This window comes from Scylla paramamosain, chromosome 16, assembly GCF_035594125.1.
Source record: "Scylla paramamosain isolate STU-SP2022 chromosome 16, ASM3559412v1, whole genome shotgun sequence".
Taxonomy (NCBI): domain Eukaryota; kingdom Metazoa; phylum Arthropoda; class Malacostraca; order Decapoda; family Portunidae; genus Scylla; species Scylla paramamosain.
This window is the reverse complement of record NC_087166.1, coordinates 14,445,001-14,465,233: the sequence shown is the minus strand read 5'-3', so window position 1 is coordinate 14,465,233 and position 20,233 is coordinate 14,445,001. Positions and strand designations below refer to the sequence as shown.

At 42.5% G+C, this 20,233-nt stretch overlaps 1 protein-coding gene across 1 annotated transcript in view; it reads left to right on the top strand.

The window, feature by feature from the left end:
• Positions 1-20,233, top strand: part of LOC135108102 (sodium-dependent nutrient amino acid transporter 1-like) — a 46,803-nt gene that overhangs the window by 22,583 nt on the left and 3,987 nt on the right. Inside the window, 5 exon segments of the mRNA XM_064018767.1 lie at positions 59-245; positions 409-585; positions 835-934; positions 1,469-1,645; positions 2,220-2,314. Coding sequence (XP_063874837.1) covers positions 59-245; positions 409-585; positions 835-934; positions 1,469-1,645; positions 2,220-2,314 — 736 coding nt within the window.

Below are 20,233 nucleotides of genomic sequence, written 5' to 3'. Positions count from 1 at the left end.
TTCAAGCTCTTTGCTCGGATTTTCTGCTTTCCGTCATCTCTGACATGCTTTGCCTCAGGGACGCGTGGATCATCAGTCTCACGGACACCTTCACCTCCCTGCTGGCTGGCTTTACCATCTTCGCCATCCTTGGTAACCTCGCCCACCAGCTTGACACGAACATCGAGGACGTGGTGCGCGGCGGCGGCGGCCTGGCCTTTGTCTCCTATCCCGACGCTCTCGCAAAGTTCACCTGGGCCCCGCAGGTAACGTGCTGTGCTGGGAGGGACACCACACCCACTTGTATTATTTTACAAAAAAATTTCTCCTTGTGCCAAAGAGCTACTGGTTACATTCTTAAGTGGATCCAGATACTTAAACGAGTTTCTAGTTAGCTCATGTATTAACTATGCGTCCTTCCCGCCACAGCTGTTCGCGGTGCTGTTCTTCCTGATGCTGTTCACGCTAGGCGTCGGCTCGGCGGCGGGACTGACGGGTTGTGCCGTCGGTATCATTTCGGATCGCTTCCCTACCATCAATAAGATCTACATCACGCTCGGAATTACTGTTCTTGGTTTTCTCTGTGGACTCGTCTACACCACTCCTGTGAGTAACATTGGCATCCTATGATAAACGCAGATTTATGATGGTCAAAAGTGAAATGAAAGAGAAGTCTTTCCAGACTGTCGGTAATGACCACAAAGGTCATGGAAAGGAATGTAGGGTCGGGCACCGCATAGAAAGTCATTAGATTTATCTTAAAATTTTACTGCCCTTGAAATATAATGATATGGATAAAAGAAAAGTTGAAAAATATAAGCTTGAAGTCATAATAGATTACTTTTTGGTTTCCAGGGAGGTCAGTGGATTCTCGACTTGGTGGATTTCTTCGGCGGCGGATTCATCGTCTACGTCTTAGCAATCGTTGAGATCGCGGCCGTCAGCTACATTTATGGTGGGTGTGAGATGAAATTATATAACGTGATTGTTGTTTAATTATCATTTAGTTCATTTATTTATTTCACTTAATTTTTTATTTTCTTTGTTTTATGTCAGTAAAAAATCAAATAATAAAACAACCTTCATGTTAGTTGGCTCTCCCTTCTTAATCATTCTTCACACCTGTAAACATAACTTGATCATTTTTTCATTGTTTTACCTATTGCCTTGTCTGATGTAATAGTTTTTTTTATGGGAAGGGGAACCGCATATGGACTTCCCATTTGAAAATATAAGGCATTCAGGTGATGTGCACATGATGTTCCTCTTTGTTTTCTTAAAGGTGTACTCTTGGTTTGGTCATAAATGCAATTTTCTCTTCTTTTGAAGATGCTACTTTTCCTTGTAGCTTCAACAAGTGTAACTTCTTTTCAACATTTTCTTAAGTTCATTTCCAATTCTCCAGTATGGCAATTTAATTCATAAATCATATCAGTACATAGGAAGCACACATGTAGTGCTGAGTGAGGATCACACGTTTCTCCTATAGGATTTCAGCGCATGTTCCGTGACCTGCGGTTCATGTTGGGGTTTGATGTGGACGTGTTCACCAAGATTTGTTGGGTAGTCATCACGCCCCTGGCGCTGCTCGCCATCTTCATTTATAGCCTGGCGGTCTTCCGGTTGCCCACCTACGATGGCAACGCTTATCCACAAAGCGCTTACAGTACGTGCGCCCTTGAGTGACTCCTATAATTTGCATGTCTCAGCCAGTCTCAGTATAACGCTCCTACCCTTTAATATTCCCGCCCCTGTCATAGACCTATTTATGTCAAATCCTGCACCTGTCCCAACCACGCAAAACGTCACAGTCCAACCTGTGTCACAAGTATATCCCAGTCAGTCTTGTTCCTTCACAGCTCATTGCTGTCACAGCCTTACCCCTGTCTCTTATCTGAGTCTGTATCAGCTCTGATTCTGTCACAGCTAGTACCCTTATAAAACGCTGTGCCCGTCACATTCACTTTCGTGAAATACCTGCAATCCCTACCACTGTCTAGAATCTGCCGCATATTAATCTAGTCATAATTGTACGTACTTTTTTTTTTACACACACACACACACACACACACACACACACACACACACCATACACACACACACACACACACACACACACACACACACACACACACACACACACACACACACACCATACACACACACACACACACACACACACACACACACACGGGCCCAATTTTTCTCTCTTTGGCATCTATTTTACCCTCCCCATCCAGTCTGTGGATGGATACTGACCAGCGTGGCCGTGGGCGTGGTCCCCATCTGCTTCGCCCACACTTTTTCCCGAACACCCGGAGACACTTTGCTTCAGGTGAGCCACGTGGATGTCAAATATTAGGTGCTAGGCAATATTAGGTGCTAGGAATGACTAGAGTTCTGTTTATTTCTAGGCCAAGGTAATGCTATTATTAGTTATATTAATAGTTAAAGCTACTAGAAATACTATAGTGGATCCAAAACTAACTTGGAACTCAGGGTGTTGGCTCTGCCTGTCCACGCTGTTGCCACCTCAACCCCGAAGTGACTTGACCTGACTTGGGCCTGCAGGGCGCGGCCTTGGGGAATTCACGTGTCAAAGACCGGGGCGACAGCGCCGCACGGCCTATAAGCGCTGCCAAGTATATAAAGCGTCGTTGTTCCATCGTCTGATCGAAAGCCATTAATAAGACCATGCATTTGTATATAACTACTTATAATCCAAATTAAGGCAAAGGATGACAGTATGAAAGAGAGAGGTGTTCATGTGCCTGTCGACTGTGAACGTGACAGCAATGCGGGACAGGTACAGCCAAAACCTGAGTACCAAGTAAAGCTGGATTCCCTGCAGTAGGTAATGTAAAGTTAATAGTAGTACTATAGTGGATATGGCCTTACTTGGTACTTGGTGTGTTGGATGTACCTGTCCTGAATTGCTGTCACGTTCACGGTTGACAGACACATGCCAATCTTCCTCTATTGCCATTTATAATCCTTTGACGTAATTATTCCAAAATTATAAGTTGCTTTATAAGACTGCATGTTTTTTTTTTTTTGAATGGCTTTTTGATACACTGTAGTGTTGTACTAACAGTAGCATAAGAATAGATAACAGTGCTAATATGGATTAATCTCATGGAAAGATCGGAAATGATGTTATTGAAATTAGTGTACAGGCTACAGAATAATGCAAAAGAAGGTTCTAGTGCCCTGCGGCAGGAGATAAATAGGGTAGTGTTTATGATTTTAATGTAAGAACATTAATTGGAACATGATAGTGAATAACAATGAAGCAGATGACATTTTGAATGCCACTCAGGCTTGCTTCTTAAAACAGGTATTCCTTAAACCCACAAAGCAGAATAATATTTACCAATTAATTCTGACAAGCAAAGATGAAACAGCCAGCTAAATAGAAGTTACAGGACACTCAGGTGATAGCGATGACTTTGAAATTAACTTAAAATTGAAGTGAAACGAAGTTTACACAAGCTTCAAGAAGAGAAGAGTACTTAATTTTTGGAGACATGATTTTGAGGGATCATGAAGGTTTCTCCAGGAGATAATTGGTTATTGTGTGTAGCTTAGAAGTAGCGAGCTAGAAAATTCGCTATGACAGAATATGAGTTCCATGTCATCATTAGCTTATATATATATATATATATATATATATATATATATATATATATATATATATATATATATATATATATATATATATATATATATATATATATATATATATATATATATATATATATATATATATATATATATATATATATATATATATATATATATATATATATATATATATATTCTTTATGTATGAGGGTCACTGGCCAAAGGAAACAAAGAAAAAAATCCTACTGATGCCAGTCTCAAAAGATGTCAATAGAATCATCGAAAATTGAAGGATAAGTGTCCTAAAACCTTCTTCTTGAAAGAGGTCAAGTAATATGAAGGAAGAAATTTAGAAAGAAGCAGGCAGGGAGTTCCAGAATTTATCAGAGAAAAGGATGAATGATTGAGAATATTGGTTAACTCTTGCATTAGAAAGGTGGACAGAATAGCGATGAAAGGAAGGAGGAGGGGAGGCATGCAGTTAGGAGGATCAAAAGAGCAGTTAGCATAAAAATAGCGGTAGAAGATAGCAAGAGATGCAACACTGCGGCGATGAGAAAGAGGCTGAAGACAGTCAGCCTCAGTAAGGAGGAGGTATGAGCACTGCCGAAACGATAATTACTCCCAGTGAGGTCTAAAGCACTGGATCAGGGGGTGCTGTGAACTTATCATTAAACCCAGCTCTGACCTCACTGAACGTTTCCCTTTGTGTCTCACAACACAAGGGCGGCAGTCGCTACCTGACCTCTAAAGACAACTCTCTTCCTCCACACAAAACTGTAAGCACCTAATAACACACACACACCCTTCACTCAAAATTTCAAAATTATCATACCAACTCCTACACCAACCTCGGAGTCCCCATCTGGGGAGGGGACCACAAATGTCCCCTGGTCGGACTGCTCTTCTGATAACGGCCCTAAGTGTCTTGACACCCCACTCAACTTTTCTTCAATAACTTCTGCAACATTCGCAGTCTTGGATCTAATTTTCACTCTATAGAGCACCACCTCTCCTCTTCTAAACCTCATCTTCTTTTCCTCACTGAAACAGATGTCTGAGGCAACTGGCAGTATCCCCTTTTCTGTTCCCTCGTACTTTCTCTACCCTCATTTTCAATCCAAAGCTGGATGTTGCGTTTATGTGCGCAACGACTCAACATGCTCTTCTGCCTATGCTCTTGAATATTCCAAATTTTCCACCATCTGGCTACGACTACAGAGTCATTCTCAAATTAAATTTATCTGTGCTGTATACCTCTCACCTAACTCCTCTGACTATAAGAAATTCTTTGTCTACTAACTTCCAGAGAGATCTCCATTCCTGGAGACTTCCATGTTCACCACCAGCTTTGGCTCTCTTCTCCCTTCACTGACCATCCTGGTGAACTACCCTTCAACTTTGCTATCCTCCACGACCTAGAGCAATTGGTATAACACTCTACTCGTATTCCTGACCGTCTTGGAGATAAGCCCAACATTCTTGATCTTTTCCTGACCTCTAATCCTTCTGCTTATGCTGTCATCCTCTCTTCTCCGTTGGCCTCCTCCGATCACAATCTCACAATCTCATATCTGTATCTTGTCCTATCAGTCCAATCCCTCCTCAGGATCCCCCTAAGCGGAGGTGTCTCTGGCGTTTTGCCTCTGCTAATTGGGAGGACCTGAGGAGGTATTTTTCTGATTTTCCTTGGAATGACTACTGCTTCCGTGTCAGAGACCTGTCTTTGTGTGCCGAGCGCATAATAGAGGTGGTAGTGTCTGGCATGGAGGCGTACATTCCTCAATTCTTTTTCTCGACCTAAACCTTCCAAACATTGGTTTAACACAGCTTGTTCTCGTGCTATACATGATAGAGAGGTGGCCCACAAAAGGTACTTAAGCCTTCCATCACCAGAATCTCATTTACTTTATATTTCTGCCCGGAACCATGCCAAGTCCGTTCTCCAACTAGCCAAAAACTCTTCCATAAATAGGAAGTGTCAAAATCTTTCAAGATCTGATTTCCCCTCGTGACTTCTGGCATCTAGCCTAAAATATCTCTAATAACTTTGCTTCTTCTTCTTTCCCTCCTTTTTTTTAAACCGGATGGCACAACTGCAATCACATCTATTTCTAAAGCTGAACTTTTCGCTCAAACCTTTACTAAAAACACTACCTTGGATGATTTAGGGTTTGTTCTTCCCTCTCCTCCACCCTCTAACTTCATGCTATCTATTAAAATGCTTCGCAATGATGTTTTTCCATGCCCTAGCTGGCCTAAACCCTCAGAAAGCTTATGGACCTGATGGGGTCCTTCCTATATTTCTTCGAAATTGTCCCTCCGAGCTTGCACCTTGCCTAGTTAAACTCTTTAAACTCTGTCAACATCTACCTCTCCTTCTTGTGGGAAGTTTGCCTACATTCAGCCTGTTCCTAAAAAGGGTGACAGTTATGATCCCTCAGAACCGTTCTATTGCTTTAATTTCCTGCCTATCTAAAGTTTTTGAATCTATCCTCAACAGGAAGATTCTTAAATATCTATCACTTTACAACCTTCTATCTGATTATCAGTACAGGTTCCGTCAAGGCTGCTCCACTGGTGATCTTCTGGCTTGGTCATCCTCTTTTAGAGATTTTGGTGAAACTTTTACTGTTACCTTAGGTATATCAAAAACTTTTGATAGAGTCTGGCACAAAGCTTTGATTTCCAAACTACCCTCTTATGGCTTCTATCCTCTCTGTAACTTCATCTCAAGTTTCCCTTCTGACCGTTCTATTGTTCCTGTGGTAGATGGTCACTGTTCTTCTCCTAAATCTATTAACAGTGGTGTTCCTCAGTGTTCTGTCCTGTCACCCACTCTCTTATTATTCATCAATGACCTTCTAAACCAAACTTCTTGTTCTATCCACTCCTACGATAATGATACCACACTGCACTTTTCCACGTCTTTTTATAGACGTTCAACATGTCAGGAAGTAAACATATCACCCAGGGAAGCCACAGAACGCCTGACTTCTGAGGTTTCTTAAGCTTGCAGAGCAAGCTTGGTATTGTTGAATGCCACAAAAATTTAATCCCTCCGTCTATCAATTTGACATAACCTTCCAGACAACTATCCCTCTCTTCTTCAATGACCTTTTACAGAGTTAGCTGCTGTGGTGGGTGAGAAAAACTGGAGGAGATGACTGAAAACGCCTAACTTCATAGAAGCTGTTTTAGTTAGAGGTGACATGTAAAGTTTCCAGTTTAGATTTTAAGTAAAGGACAGACTGAGGATGTTCAGTGTAGAAGAGTGGGACAGTTGAGTGTCGTTGAAGAAGAAAGGATAGTTGTGTGGAAGGTTTTGAGTTTTGAGTTGACAGATGAAGGAATCGAGTTTTTGAGGCATTGAACATTGCTAACTTTGCTCTGCCCAAAGTATAGATTTCAGAGAGATCAGAAGTTATAAGTTTTGTGGCTTCTCTGCATGAACTGTTTATTTCCTGAAGAACTGGACGTCTTTGAAAAGACGTGGAAAAGTGCAAGATGGATAGTTTGGTTTAAAAGATCATTGAGGAATAATAGGAAGAGAGTGGATGACAGGGCAGAACCCAGAACACCACTATTAATAGATTTAGGAGAAGAACAGTGACCGTCTACCATAGCAGCGATAGAATGATCAGAAAGGAAACTTGAGATGAAGTTACAAAGAGAAGGATAGAAGCCGTAGTAGGGTAGTTTGGAGATCAAAGCCTTGTGTCAGACTCTATCGAAAGCTTTTGGTATGTCTCAGGCAACAACAAAAGTTTCTCCAAAATCTGTAAAAGAGGATGAACAAGACTCAGTAAAGAAAGCCAGAAGATCACAGGCAGAGTTGCCTTGACAGAACTCATAATGACCATAAGACAGAAGGTTGTGGAGTGATAGATATGTAAGAATCTTTCTGTTGAGGATAGATTCCAAAACATCAGATAAGCAGGAAATTAAAGCAATAGGACGGTAGTTTGAGAGATTAGAAAGGTCACCCTTTTTAGGAACAGGCTGAATGTAGACAAACTTCCAGCAAGAAGGAAAGGTAGATGTTGATAGACAGAGTTGAAAGAGCTTGACTTGGCAAGGTGCAAGCACGGAGGCACAGTTTCGTAGAACAATAGGAGGGACCCCGTCAAGTCCATAAGACTTTTGATTAGGCCAGCAAATGCATGGAAAATATCACTATGAAGGATTTTGATGGGCAGCATGAAGAAGTCAGAGGGTGGATGAGAGGGAGGAATAAGCCCTGAATCATTCGAGCTAGAGTTTTTAGCAAAGGTTTGAGCGAAGAGCTCAGCTTCAGAAATAGATCAGAATTCAGTGATGCCATCAAGTTGAAATAAGAGAGGGAAAGATGAAGAAGCAAAGTTATTGAAGATATTTTTGGCTAGATACCAGAAGTCATAAGGGAAGTTAGATCTTGAAAGATTTTGAGACTCTCTATTAAAGGAGTTTTTGGCTAGTTGGAGAACAGATTTACCATGATTTCTGGTAAAAATGTAGCACATGAACGGGCTGTGTTAAACCAAGGTTTGGAAGGTTTAGGTCGAGAGAAAGAGTGAGGATTGTACACAAGAGCACAAGGGCACAAGAGCAGGTTAAGTCGTCGCACACATAGACGCAACATCCAGCTTTGGTTTGAAAATGAGGATAGAGAAAGTAGGAGGAAACAGAAAAGGGGCTACTGTCAGTTGTCTCATAAACCTGTGTTTCAGTGAGAAAAAGATGAGGTTTATTAGAGGAGAGGTGGTGTTCTACAGATTGAAAATTAGATCTAAGACCGAGAATGTTGCAGAAGTTAATGAAGAAAAAGTTGAGGAGGGTATCAAGACACTTAATGTGAATAATAGACGAGCAGTCCGACCTGGGGGATATCTATGGTCTTCTCCCAAGATGGGGACTCTGAGGCGTGTGTAGGAGTCGCCATATTGATTTTGAATTTTGAGTGAAGGGTGTGTGTGTGTAATTAGTGCATGTTAGTTATGTGTGAAGGAAGGAAGTTGTCTTTAGAGGGCAGGCTTCAGTCAGGTCGCAGTTGGGTTATAAGTTCACAACATCCCCTGATGCAGTGCTTCAGACCTTAATGGAAGTAATGATCGATTCGGCAGGTGTCTACTGCCTTCTCCTCCTTCTAATATATATATATATATATATATATATATATATATATATATATATATATATATATATATATATATATATATATATATATATAATTTTTTTTTGAGCTTCTATCTACTGGAATATAATACACTGTATCCTAAAAGTGGTACTCTACAATGGGAATATTTCCTTGCTTGGATGATGAAAATATTAGTCACCTATGATATCACAGTTTTCTGAAAGTTTTCCCCGTGGAAATATTGGCGTTCATTAATGGTTGCAACAATGTATTTCAGTGTATTTGTGTGTGTGAATTCTCCGAATGCGGAGTTCTCCGAACTCTTCTATTGTGACACAAAATATAACAGCAAATGAGTGGTGATATCAGTAAATCTGCAAACATAAAGATAGGTTAATCAGAACGATTTCCAGTGCTAATGCTTTACTGGCACATAGATAAGATATAAGATGCAGGAATACAAAAATAGATGGCAATAGATGGCACGTGCAATCTACTATTAGCAAATGCAAAGTACTTGTTGAATAGAAAAATCCACATTATTGGTACATAATAAAGAATGAGGCTCTGTTAATATCAGAGGACAAAAAAGACTAATAAATCCCAATTATTTCAAATCTCCATCAAAGGCAATAATGTACAGAGGGCAGAAATAAAACCAAAGAGTATTAGGATTCATCTTTAAGAGCGTTAAAAATGGAAGTTCTATTCGGCATTGGTCAGACCTCATTTAGATTATGCTGTGAAGGTCTGGATCCTCATCACAGAAAGGATAAAGGCCTGTCAGAATTAGTACAGAGAATAATGGCTGAGAAGATACAAAGAATGAGAAGTATTCCTTACGAAAGCAGACCTTACCTAGACTATGTTATGCAAATGTGGTTCCTATATAACTGATAAGACGACAAAGACAAAACATAAACAAGGGATGAAAATCGTTCCTTCAGGAAAGATAATTTATCTTTGAAATTCACATTCGTTAGAGAGACGCTGACTTATAGTGATATGATGGAGATATTTAAATGGCATAATATATATATATATATATATATATATATATATATATATATATATATATATATATATATATATATATATATATATATATATATATATATATATATATATATATATATATATATATATATATATATATATATGCTTTTATTAATATATCTGCAGCTGCTTTTACTACGAGTTTATCTGAATACTGCCCACCTTTAAACAGTATATATATATATATATATATATATATATATATATATATATATATATATATATATATATATATATATATATATATATATATATATATATAAAACTGACTGTCTTCAGCCTCTCTCTCACCGCCGCAATGTTGCATATCTAGCTGTCTTCATGCTAACTGCTCTTCTGATCTTGTTAACTGCATGCCTCCCCTCCTTCCGCGGCCTAGCTGCACAAGACTTTCTTCTTTCTCTCACCCCTATTCTGTCCACCTCTCTAACGCAAGAGTTAACCAGTATTCTCAGTCATTCATCCCTTTCTCTGGTAAACTCTGGAACTCCCTGCCTGCTTCTGTATTTCCACCTTCCTATGATTTGAATTCCTTCAAGAGGGAGGTTTCAAGACACTTATCCACTAATTTTTGACCACTGCTTTGACCCTTTTATGGGACTGGCATTTTAGTGGGCATTTTTTTTTATTAGATTTTTGTTGCCCTTGGCCAGTGTCCTTCCTACATATATATATATATATATATATATATATATATATATATATATATATATATATATATATATATATATATATATATTTGTACGACGCCTCTCGTTCCCCTTTTGTTTTACTATCACTCGTTAGGTGGCGTCACACGCGCCTCTCAGTCAGCGGCCGGTCTTTGGGGTATTAAGGTTAACTCTGCAATTGGCAGTCGTTATTATACTGGAAAATATTTTACACAATGTTTGCTGTTATCCCTGGATCTGGAACATTACTACATGTGCTAGCGCAACACCCTAGCACATATTGGGTGCTTGGTCACCTCTACAGAAGTACTAGAAGAAGAAGCAGAATTTTGCTAGTACATAAAAATGGTGACCACTGTGGAAGGAGTCGACGTTATTTAAGTCCTATTGGCCCACATGTCCAACCTGCTCATCACCAGCTACTCCAGCTACTTTCATCGCCTCCAGGTAACCTGCTGAGCCGTCACCGACGCAAACTGCTACACTTCTACACGTCTACGGTGCTTTCTTGAAGCTGCTTTTAGGGCCTCTTTCAAGCTTTTTATGCCAAGCCTGCCCCACCAGCCTATGCCCATACAACTTCAAGCCGTCATCGACGCCGTCCCTGTTTGAAGTCTGGACATTTTAAGACGTCACCGACACAACTCGACTGCTTTGCTGGTGATCCCATCGTTCTTAGACTTTAGATCTCATGCCATCAGTCTTCGCATCTGCAAGTTTTGGTGTATCCTGTCTGTGTGGTCTTTCCTGCTTGTGGCTTTCAGTGCATATCTGCCACGATCCACCACACTTGTAGATTTTATCGCCACCATGTGCATTATCAGTGCAGTGTTATGATTTTTGTAGTGAGTGCATTTTTATTTTGCAATTTATTTGGCATAGAAACGCTTTGTTCTTTTGTTTTACGGCCTCTAGTATTGTACTACTTTTTCTGCGTCTGTGATTCACTGTGCTGTCACAGCTTGTGTGAGTTTTGTGTCTGGCCAATTTGCTCTATTTTCTGACGTCTTTGTTATGTGAGTTTTGTGATTCGCCAGAGCGTACTCACTTTTCTGATATCTTTGTTCTGTGAGCCTTGTGATTGGCTAAAGTACATACATCACGCATCTTACACAGATAAGGGCGTATTTATGATGTACATCATGTGTTCAGTGTGCCTGCATCACCTCATATGCTTTGTTAGCTGCGAGGACGCAGTGAGAAGGGTGGCCGAGCAATGTGGCGGAACGCTTCATCCGCTATCCACATTGCATTCGCTTTCCCCTGGGACAAGGCCACCTTGCCTATCACCATGTGGGAGTGAGGTTAACCCTCACCATTTGTCTTCCGAACGCTAGCCCAGGCCATGACCTGTGCTGGCCCAGCAACCACCCCATCATGAGTAATCCGTGTCCGCCCGGCTTCAGTGGCGGACATGTGACTTGCTGGTAATTATATTATTTACTTTTGTACGGTATTGTTTTATTAATATATCTGCAGCTGTTTTACAAGTTTATCTATATCCCGGCCACCTCTACAGAAGTACTAGAAAAATCATATATGTAATTCCTATTACAACGTCAACACAACGAATCACAGGCCAAGAAAAACACTAGGACAACACTAGAAGTAAAACACATGAAAACAAGGCGTTTCTATGAAAAATGTATTGCAAAATAACAACAATACGCAGCAAAACCCATAACGCTGCACAAATAACGCACATGATGGTGATAAAATCTTCAAGTGTGGTAGATCGTGGCAGATTATGCACTGGAAGCCACGAGCAGGAAAGACCAATAAGACAGTAAACACCAATACTTGAAGAAGACTGACGGCTGAGAAGTTTTTAAGTCTTGAAGCAACAGGAACACGGCTTAAAAATCAGTTGAGACGTAGCATTGAAGTGAAGACTGGCTGCTGAAAAGTTCTTGAGTCTTGAAACGACCGAAACGGAGCTTAAACCAGTCGATGCGTCGATGACGGCTTGAAAGTCTAGATTTGAAACAGGGATGGCGTTGGTGACGGCTTGAAGTCATATAGGAACTGGCTGGTGGGGTAGGCTTGGCAAAAGCTTGAAGAATGCCGGGAAAGCAGCTGAAGAAAGCACCGTAGACGTGTAGTAGCAAAACAGTTTGCGTCGGTGACGGCTTAGCAGGTAAACTGGAGGCTGGAGTAGCTGGCGACAAGCAGGCAGGACACGTGGGCCTGGAGGACTTGAATAGCGTTGACTTCTTCCACCGTGGGCACCATTTTTATATGTATTAGGAAAAATATATACTTCTGGTACTGTGTAAAGGTGGCCGGGGTACAGATAAACTAGTAGTAAAAGCAGCTGCAGATATATTAATAAAATAATAACTGTTCAAAGTAAATAAAGTACTACCAGCGAATCGTATGTCCACCACTAAAGCCAGGCGGACAAGGATTATTGATGTTGGAGTGGTTGCTGAGCCTGCTGGCTCAGGTCAGGCTGGGACTCGTGAGGTGAAGGGAAGTCATGCGGCCAGAAAGGTAAAGGGCCTGTAATATCCTAGGAGCCCACCCGGCCGTGGAACAGGCCGGAGTACTGTGGAGACAAAGGGTGAGGGTTGACCTCACTCCCATGTGGTGATAGGCGGCGGACAATGGTTGAGTCAGGTCGGCGACAAAGGCGAGGTTGGCCGGGGCCATCAAGTCTCAAGGGGAATGGTGCGCCGTGGAATGTGGGCGGCACCTGCACAACATACCTACATATATATATATATATATATATATATATATATATATATATATATATATATATATATATATATATATATATATATATATATATCAGTCACAACACTTTTATATATATATTCATCATTCATATATCCATTCCACATGCCGTGGAATTTCCACATTCCACACGTGTGCCCACATGGCCAACCAGTCTGATCTATTTTTAACCTTTTCTCCTTCTCTTTCTCAAGGGAATATCACACCTTCCCTACATTCCTGCCAGTCCTTAGGGAAAACACCTGCAGCCTTTCTTGTCTTCCATCTTGGTCATTGGTCAGAATAATGACTGCTACCATTGGTCACTTCATCCTATTTCCTGGCACCTGATAGGCCATCTCTTCATCTTAATTTCTCAAACTTGATCCACTTTGTCACATTGAGCCCGTATGCGTAGCTAGAGTCAGTCTTGATACCAGTCTGAGAGGGATTACATCAGTATCGTCACGTCTGTAATCAATTGCGTCTCGGTATCACGAGTGTATATTCTTATAAATCGTGTCTTTTACTCGCACAATCAACAATGTCAAAACACTACCCACGACCTCCACGCTACCAACAATATCAAGCTACTACCCGGTTCTACACGGTACCACCACACTAAGCCTCCTTATCTGATCCATTAGTGGCAAGCATCATCAACAGAGGCAGCAAGTATCTATCTAAAACAGTGTGGTCAAGATCAACATCAATTAAAACAGTGGTGGGAAAAGGAATCCAAAGACTCTCTCTCTCTCTCTCTCTCTTTCTCTCTCTCTCTCTCTCTCTCTCTCTCTCTCTCTCTCTCTCTCTCTCTCTCTCTCTCTATATATATATATATATATATATATATATATATATGGTTGCTTGCAACATTTCGTTCTTGCTCTGGGTACATCTTCAAGCAAAGTGACGAGAACAATAGTAATAATAATGATAAAGATAAAAAGATGGAGAGGAGGAATTGGGGATAGTGGGAAGAATAGGGGGTGATAAGAAGAGAACTGTAGTAGGAGAAATAGTCACTGGGGCTTGACCCAGGCGCAATTTGAATTTTTGGTTTCGTTATCAGGGAGGACCTACCAATGGAAACCAGATATGCTTATGTTAAGTGGCAAGAGAGACAAGGTCCTCATCAGGGGGGGGGGGGAGGGCGCAGGAGAGACCGCTACCAACCAAGCACGCCAAGCCCAACACAGCCGCACCCAAGGACGCCGCCCACGCACCTAAGCCCCGGGGCCGAACCCCGCACAAGCTCGGGACCAAACTATTCAGAACCTGCACCATCAGGATGTGAAAGATGAGTGAAGGACAGTCAGAGTAGAAAGTGTTTTTGTGCTTTTATTGGTTCAAAGAAGGACAGAGGAAGAAGTACATCCGCATAGAGGAGGGACCTACAGTTTTACGTGGGTTCCGAACCACGGATAGTAGTAGAGTGGTTTGGTGATGGCACGGATCTTTATTGTGTGATGTAATGTGATGGGTGAAAAAAAGCGGTGTCGGTCCTTTCTGGTTGGGGAGGGAAGCCTTGGTCTTCTGGCTTGTCCTGCAAAAAGGCCAACCTGCTAAAGAAAAAAAAATATATCGATTTAGTGAGGTGTGGTGTTATATACATGGTGGAGGGTGAAGGTGAGGATGACAGTGATAGTGATTGGCGTGATGGTAGGATGTGCACTGACAGAGGCTCGTAAAGACTCGCAGCGAGGGGTCAGATCTACCGCCATCTGTTTGCACGTGGTAAGTCACCGGTGGTAGGGGGTGAATGGGGATTCCTGCATGGATACTTCCAGGGCCCCGCCCCACCATCTCTTGACTACCTTCCTGCCCAGCACTTGCCACACCCAACTACCTCTGTGGGAGGGGGTGAAGTGGCTTCCACTGAATGGTGTGGTTACCGTCCCCGTCATCAGTACTAGCTCCATAACTGCCACGGGGGGTACCACTACCGGAACGTCATGCCGATGGCCGGGGGCCCTATTGCCGTGACGTCAGTGGGAGGATTTTCTTTTTTTTTTTTTTTTTTTTTTTTTTTTTAGGAGGGACACTGGCCAAAGGCAACAAAAATCCAATAAAAAAAATGCCCACTGAAATCCCAGTCCCATAAAAGGGTCAAAGCAGTAGTCAAAAATTGATGGATAAGTGTCTTCAAACCTCCCTCTTGAAGGAATTCAAGTCATAGTAACATGGAAATACAGAAGCAGGCAGGGAGTTCCAGAGTTTACCAGAGAAAGGGATGAATGAGTGAGAATATTGGTAAACTCTTGCGTTAGAGAGGTGGACAGAATAGGGGTGAGAGAAAGAAGAAAGTCTTGTGCAGCGAGGCCGCGGGAAGAGGGGAGGCAAGCAGTTACCAAGATCAGAAGAGCAGTTAGCATGTAAATAGCGGTAGAAGACAGCTAGAGATGCAACATTGCGGCGGTGAGAGAGAGGCTGAAGACAGTCAGTTAGAGAAGAGGAGTTGATGAGACGAAAAGCTATTGATTCCACCCTGTCTATAAGAGTATGTATGAGTATGGAATGAGTGGAATCCCCCAGACATGTGAAGCATACTCCATACATGGACGGATAAAGCCCTTGTCCAGAGTTAGCAGCTGGGAGAGGTGAGAAAAACTGGCGGAGACGTCTCAGAACGCCTAACTTCATAGAAGCTGTTTTAGCTAGAGATGATATGTGAAGTTTCCAGTTCAGATTATAAGTAAAGGACAGACCGAGGATGTTCAGTGTAGAAGAGGGGGACAGTTGAGTGTCATTGAAGAAGAGGGGATAGTTGTCTGGGAGGTTGTGCCGAGTTGATAGATGGAGAAATTGAGTTTTTGAGGCATTGAACAATACCAAGTTTGCTCTGCCCCAATCAGAAATTTTAGGAAGGTCAGAAGTCAAGCGTTCTGTGGCTTCCCTGCATTAAATGTTTACCTCCTGAAGGGTTGGACGTCTATGAAAAGACGTGGAAAAGTGCAGGGTGGTATCATCAGCATAGGAGTGGATAGGACAAGAAGTTTGGTTTAGAAGATCATTAATGAATAATAAGAATAGAGTGGGTGACAGAACATAACCCTGAGGAACACCACGTTTAATAGATTTAGAAGAACAGTGACTGTCTACCACAGCTGCAATAGAACGGTCAGAAAGGAAACTTGAGATGAAGTTACAGAGAGAAGGATAGAAGCCGTAGGAGGGTAGTTTGGAAATCAAAGCTTTATGCCAGACTCTATCAAAAGGTTTTGATATGTCCAAGGCAACAGCAAAAGTTTCACCAAAATCTCTAAAAGAGGATGACCAAGACTCAGTAAGGAAAGCCAGAAGATCACCAGTAGAGCGGCCTTGATGGAACCCATATTGGTGATCAGATGGAAGGTTGTGAAGTGATAGATGTTTAAGAATTTTCCTGTTGAGGATAGGTTAAAAAACTTTAGATAGGCAAGAGATTAAAGCAATAGGACGGTAGTTTGAGGGATTAGAATGGTCACCCTTTTTAGGAACAGGCTGAATGTAGGCAAACTTCCAGCAAGAAGGAAAGGTAGATGTTGACATACAGAGCTGAAAGAGTTTGAATAGGCACAGTTTCGGAGAACAATAGAAGGGACCCCATCAGGTCCATAAGCCTTCCGAGGGTTTAGGCCAGCAAGGGCGTGGAAAACGTCATTACGAAAAATTTTAATAGGTAGCACGAAGTAGTCAGAGGGTGGAGGAGAGGGAGGAAGAAGCCCAGAATCATCCAAGGTAGTGTTTTTAGTAAAGGTTTGAGCGAAGGGTTCAGCTTTAGAAATAGATGTGATAGCAGTGGTGCCATCTGGTTGAAATAAAGGAGGGAAGGAAGGAGAGGCAAAGTTATTGGAGATATTTTTGGCTAGATGCCAGAAGTCACGAGGGGAGTTAGATCTTGAAAGGTTTTGACGCTTTCTGTTAATGAAAGAGTTTTTGGCTAGTTGGAGAACAGACTTGGCATGGTTCCGGGCAGGAATATAAAGTGGATGAGATTCTGGTGATGGAAGGCTTAAGTACCCTTTGTGGACCACCTCTCTATCATGTATAGCACGAGAACAAGCTGTGTTAAACCAAGGTTTGGAAGTTTAAGGTTGAGAAAAAGAGTGAGGAATGTACGCCTCCATGCCAGACACTATCACCTCTTTTATGCGCTCAGCACACAAAGACGGGTCTCTGACACGGAAGCAGTAGTCATGTTAAGGGAAGGGATGTTGGACTCCTTGTGAATAGAGAGGGAGGTTCGGAAGTCGAACCATTTCGTCCCAAGAGCGAAACGAATTACTCGATTTTGAATCCTCTGAAGTTTAGGGGGTTGAGGGAGCAGAAGGAGAGAGGGCAAGAGAGTTGTAGGTTGAAAGATGGAGAATGAAAACTTTGTAAAGGTGGAGTTTTGTTTTTGTATTGCTGTCGCGAAATCTTTCCAGGTTGCTCAGGGCCTTGGTGGGTATGGCTGCTTTTTGATTTACATGGATGTTGAATTTGAGATGCTTATCAATGGTGAGGCCAAACACTTTGTTGTTGTTACTGATGGGGATTTGGGTGGGGATAGGAACAATTCTGTTCAGTGAAATTTGAAGGGGCTGACTTCTTTTAATGTTGAAATAAGTGACTTTTGATTTTTCGGAATGGGAGAGAATTCGCCATTTCATCTTCCATAGGCTAATCACCGTCAGTTCCCGTTGAATTTTGTCAGTGAGGAGATCTAACGACCTGGCACAGGCCAATTGCGTTACATCATCCGCGTATTGTATAGTTAGTGAGTCATTGTGGACTGGGGGGGCAGGTCAGCAGTATACATATTGAAAAGGGTGGGGGAGAGTATGGAGCCTAGAGGGACTCCAGCCTGAGGGGTAAAAAATGTTGAAAAGGTGCCCTGGTGACGGATTCTTGTCTGTCTCTCTTCAGAGAACTACACAAGGTGCAATGCGTTAGGAGAGGAAGGTTGAAGTTATTACAAATTTTGCATTTTAAACCGGTGTGCCAAACAGTGTCAAATGCTTTTATGACATCTTTTGTTATGAGAGCTGTTTTGTAATATGGCTTGTTGAAATTTAGGTAGGTTACTATGCTGTTAAGGGCGTCCTCGGTTGAGGTGTTCCTCCAGAAACCGAACTGCTGAGGCGCCAGCAATCCGTTACCTTCGAGGAACACTCTCAATCTCAAATTGATTAGATGCTCAAAAGTTTTTCCAAGAATTTCAAGGAGGCTTATGGGGCGATAGTTTTCTGGTAAGTGAGAGTTTTTACCGAACTTGCCAATAAGGGTGATGTTTGAAGTTTTAAAAGCCTTTGGGAAGTATCCAGAGGCAAGACAAGCATTGAAAATTTTTGTCAGGCTGGATATGATTTCTGGGGGAAGGCTCTGCACCATCGGCCAGGTGATTCCTGATGGGCCGGGGGCTCGCCACGGAGTATGCCTGAGCAACCTGGTGACATCCTCCTCCTCAATGGGTGTGATGAGAGGGTGTTCGGGATCTGGGTGTGTTAATTGTATAATGTTGGGTGGTAGCGTGTTTGCTAGGTTTTTGCGTACAAGATCGGTGATGTGGTGTATGTGGCCAATACTGGGCTCATGGAGAGAGAAAGGGTGTGGTTGGAAGGTGTTGCGCCAGTGTGTCTGGAAGGTGCTGGTGACTTGGTCTGGGTTGGTGACTCGATCACCGTTCACTATGAGGTACTTGAATCTTTCCCGCTGGCATCCCTTCAGCTTCTGCACCATGTGCCAGAACTGAGTAGGATTACTGGAGCGGGCTCCGTCCATATGGGAGACTAGATTCCTCCAATGAGTGCTGTGATCATCCTGTAGGCTATTTAGTATGTGTGCGCGAAGGGTGCAGATGTCTCTGTAGATGGGTGTGTGGTTGTGCATGTTTTGTAGAAAGCGTGTTCTGTAGCACACTAGTAGTTGTTGTGTTCTTATGGAGGTTCTGAATTCTATGTGAATTTTGTGTTGTTTCTTTGGTGTGTGTCTGTTGGCTGACGTCAGAATGCCATTGTGTAGCGTCTCTAGGGCACTGTCTATTTCTGTATAGGGTTGGCCTTCGAGCTGTGTTGGTCGGTGTAGATCTGTAAGTGTTTCCTTGAAACTCTCCCAATCGGCGGAGCGGTAGTCGGGGACAGGTGGGGATGGGATGGATATGGGGCTGGAGGATATTTTTAGGATTAGGGGAACGTGGTCTGAACCACAGAGGGGTCCGTGGGAGATGTGGTGGTGGAAAGGTAGGGATTGCCAATTGGAGAGGATGAGATCCGGCCTGCCATTCCCATTGTGGGTATAGCAGGTAGGAACGTCAGGCTCAAGGAAACGAAGGCGTTTCAATTGTGTAAGTTGCAGGAGTTTGTGTCTGTGTTGGTTGTTCTTGGAGTGTCGAAATGCTGTGTGACTGGCATTGAGGTCTGCCAGTATGTAGACTGGTATGTTTGTGTGGTTGAAGAGACTGTTGAGGCTGGTGAGAGGGAGCCTAGTATCCAGTCTGCTGTATGTGGTGGCAATAAGAAATTGACCGTATTGTGTTTCGATCTTGGTGGCCAAGAAGTGGGCTGAAGGCCAGTCGGTTATGTGTATGTGTTTGATAGTGCATTTGACCATGACAGCTACGCCATCATGACGTGTACCTGAAGTGTAACGTGTGTTATATCCATATAGTTTAATTGGTTTTGGTGGTAAACCTATGTGGTTGAGAACGATATCTGGGTCGATGGATCGAATAGCTTCTGAAATAAGGTGCTGGTTATTCCAGTAGCCACGACAGTTTAGTTGTATGATCGTAATCGTGTGTTTTTTAACTCCCGATGTGGTTCGCATGGGTCGGGGGGAGATGGGTTGTGTAACCGGAAGGTGTCTTTTATGTCCGGTGTTACTGGTTTGTGTCGGGGTGTTTTCGTTTGTTTTGGTGGTGGAGGTAGAGAGGTAGGAGTGGGGCTGTGGGGCTGCGGTTCGCCAGAGACTGTGTCCTCACCGCTAGCTAGGTCCCCGGTTGGAGGGAGGCTGGGAGGTTTGGTGGAGGAGGAATTTGGGTCCTGATTAGAGACTGTAGGGGCTTCTGTTTGTTCATGAAGTTTTTGTTGGTAATGTTGTTGGTTTG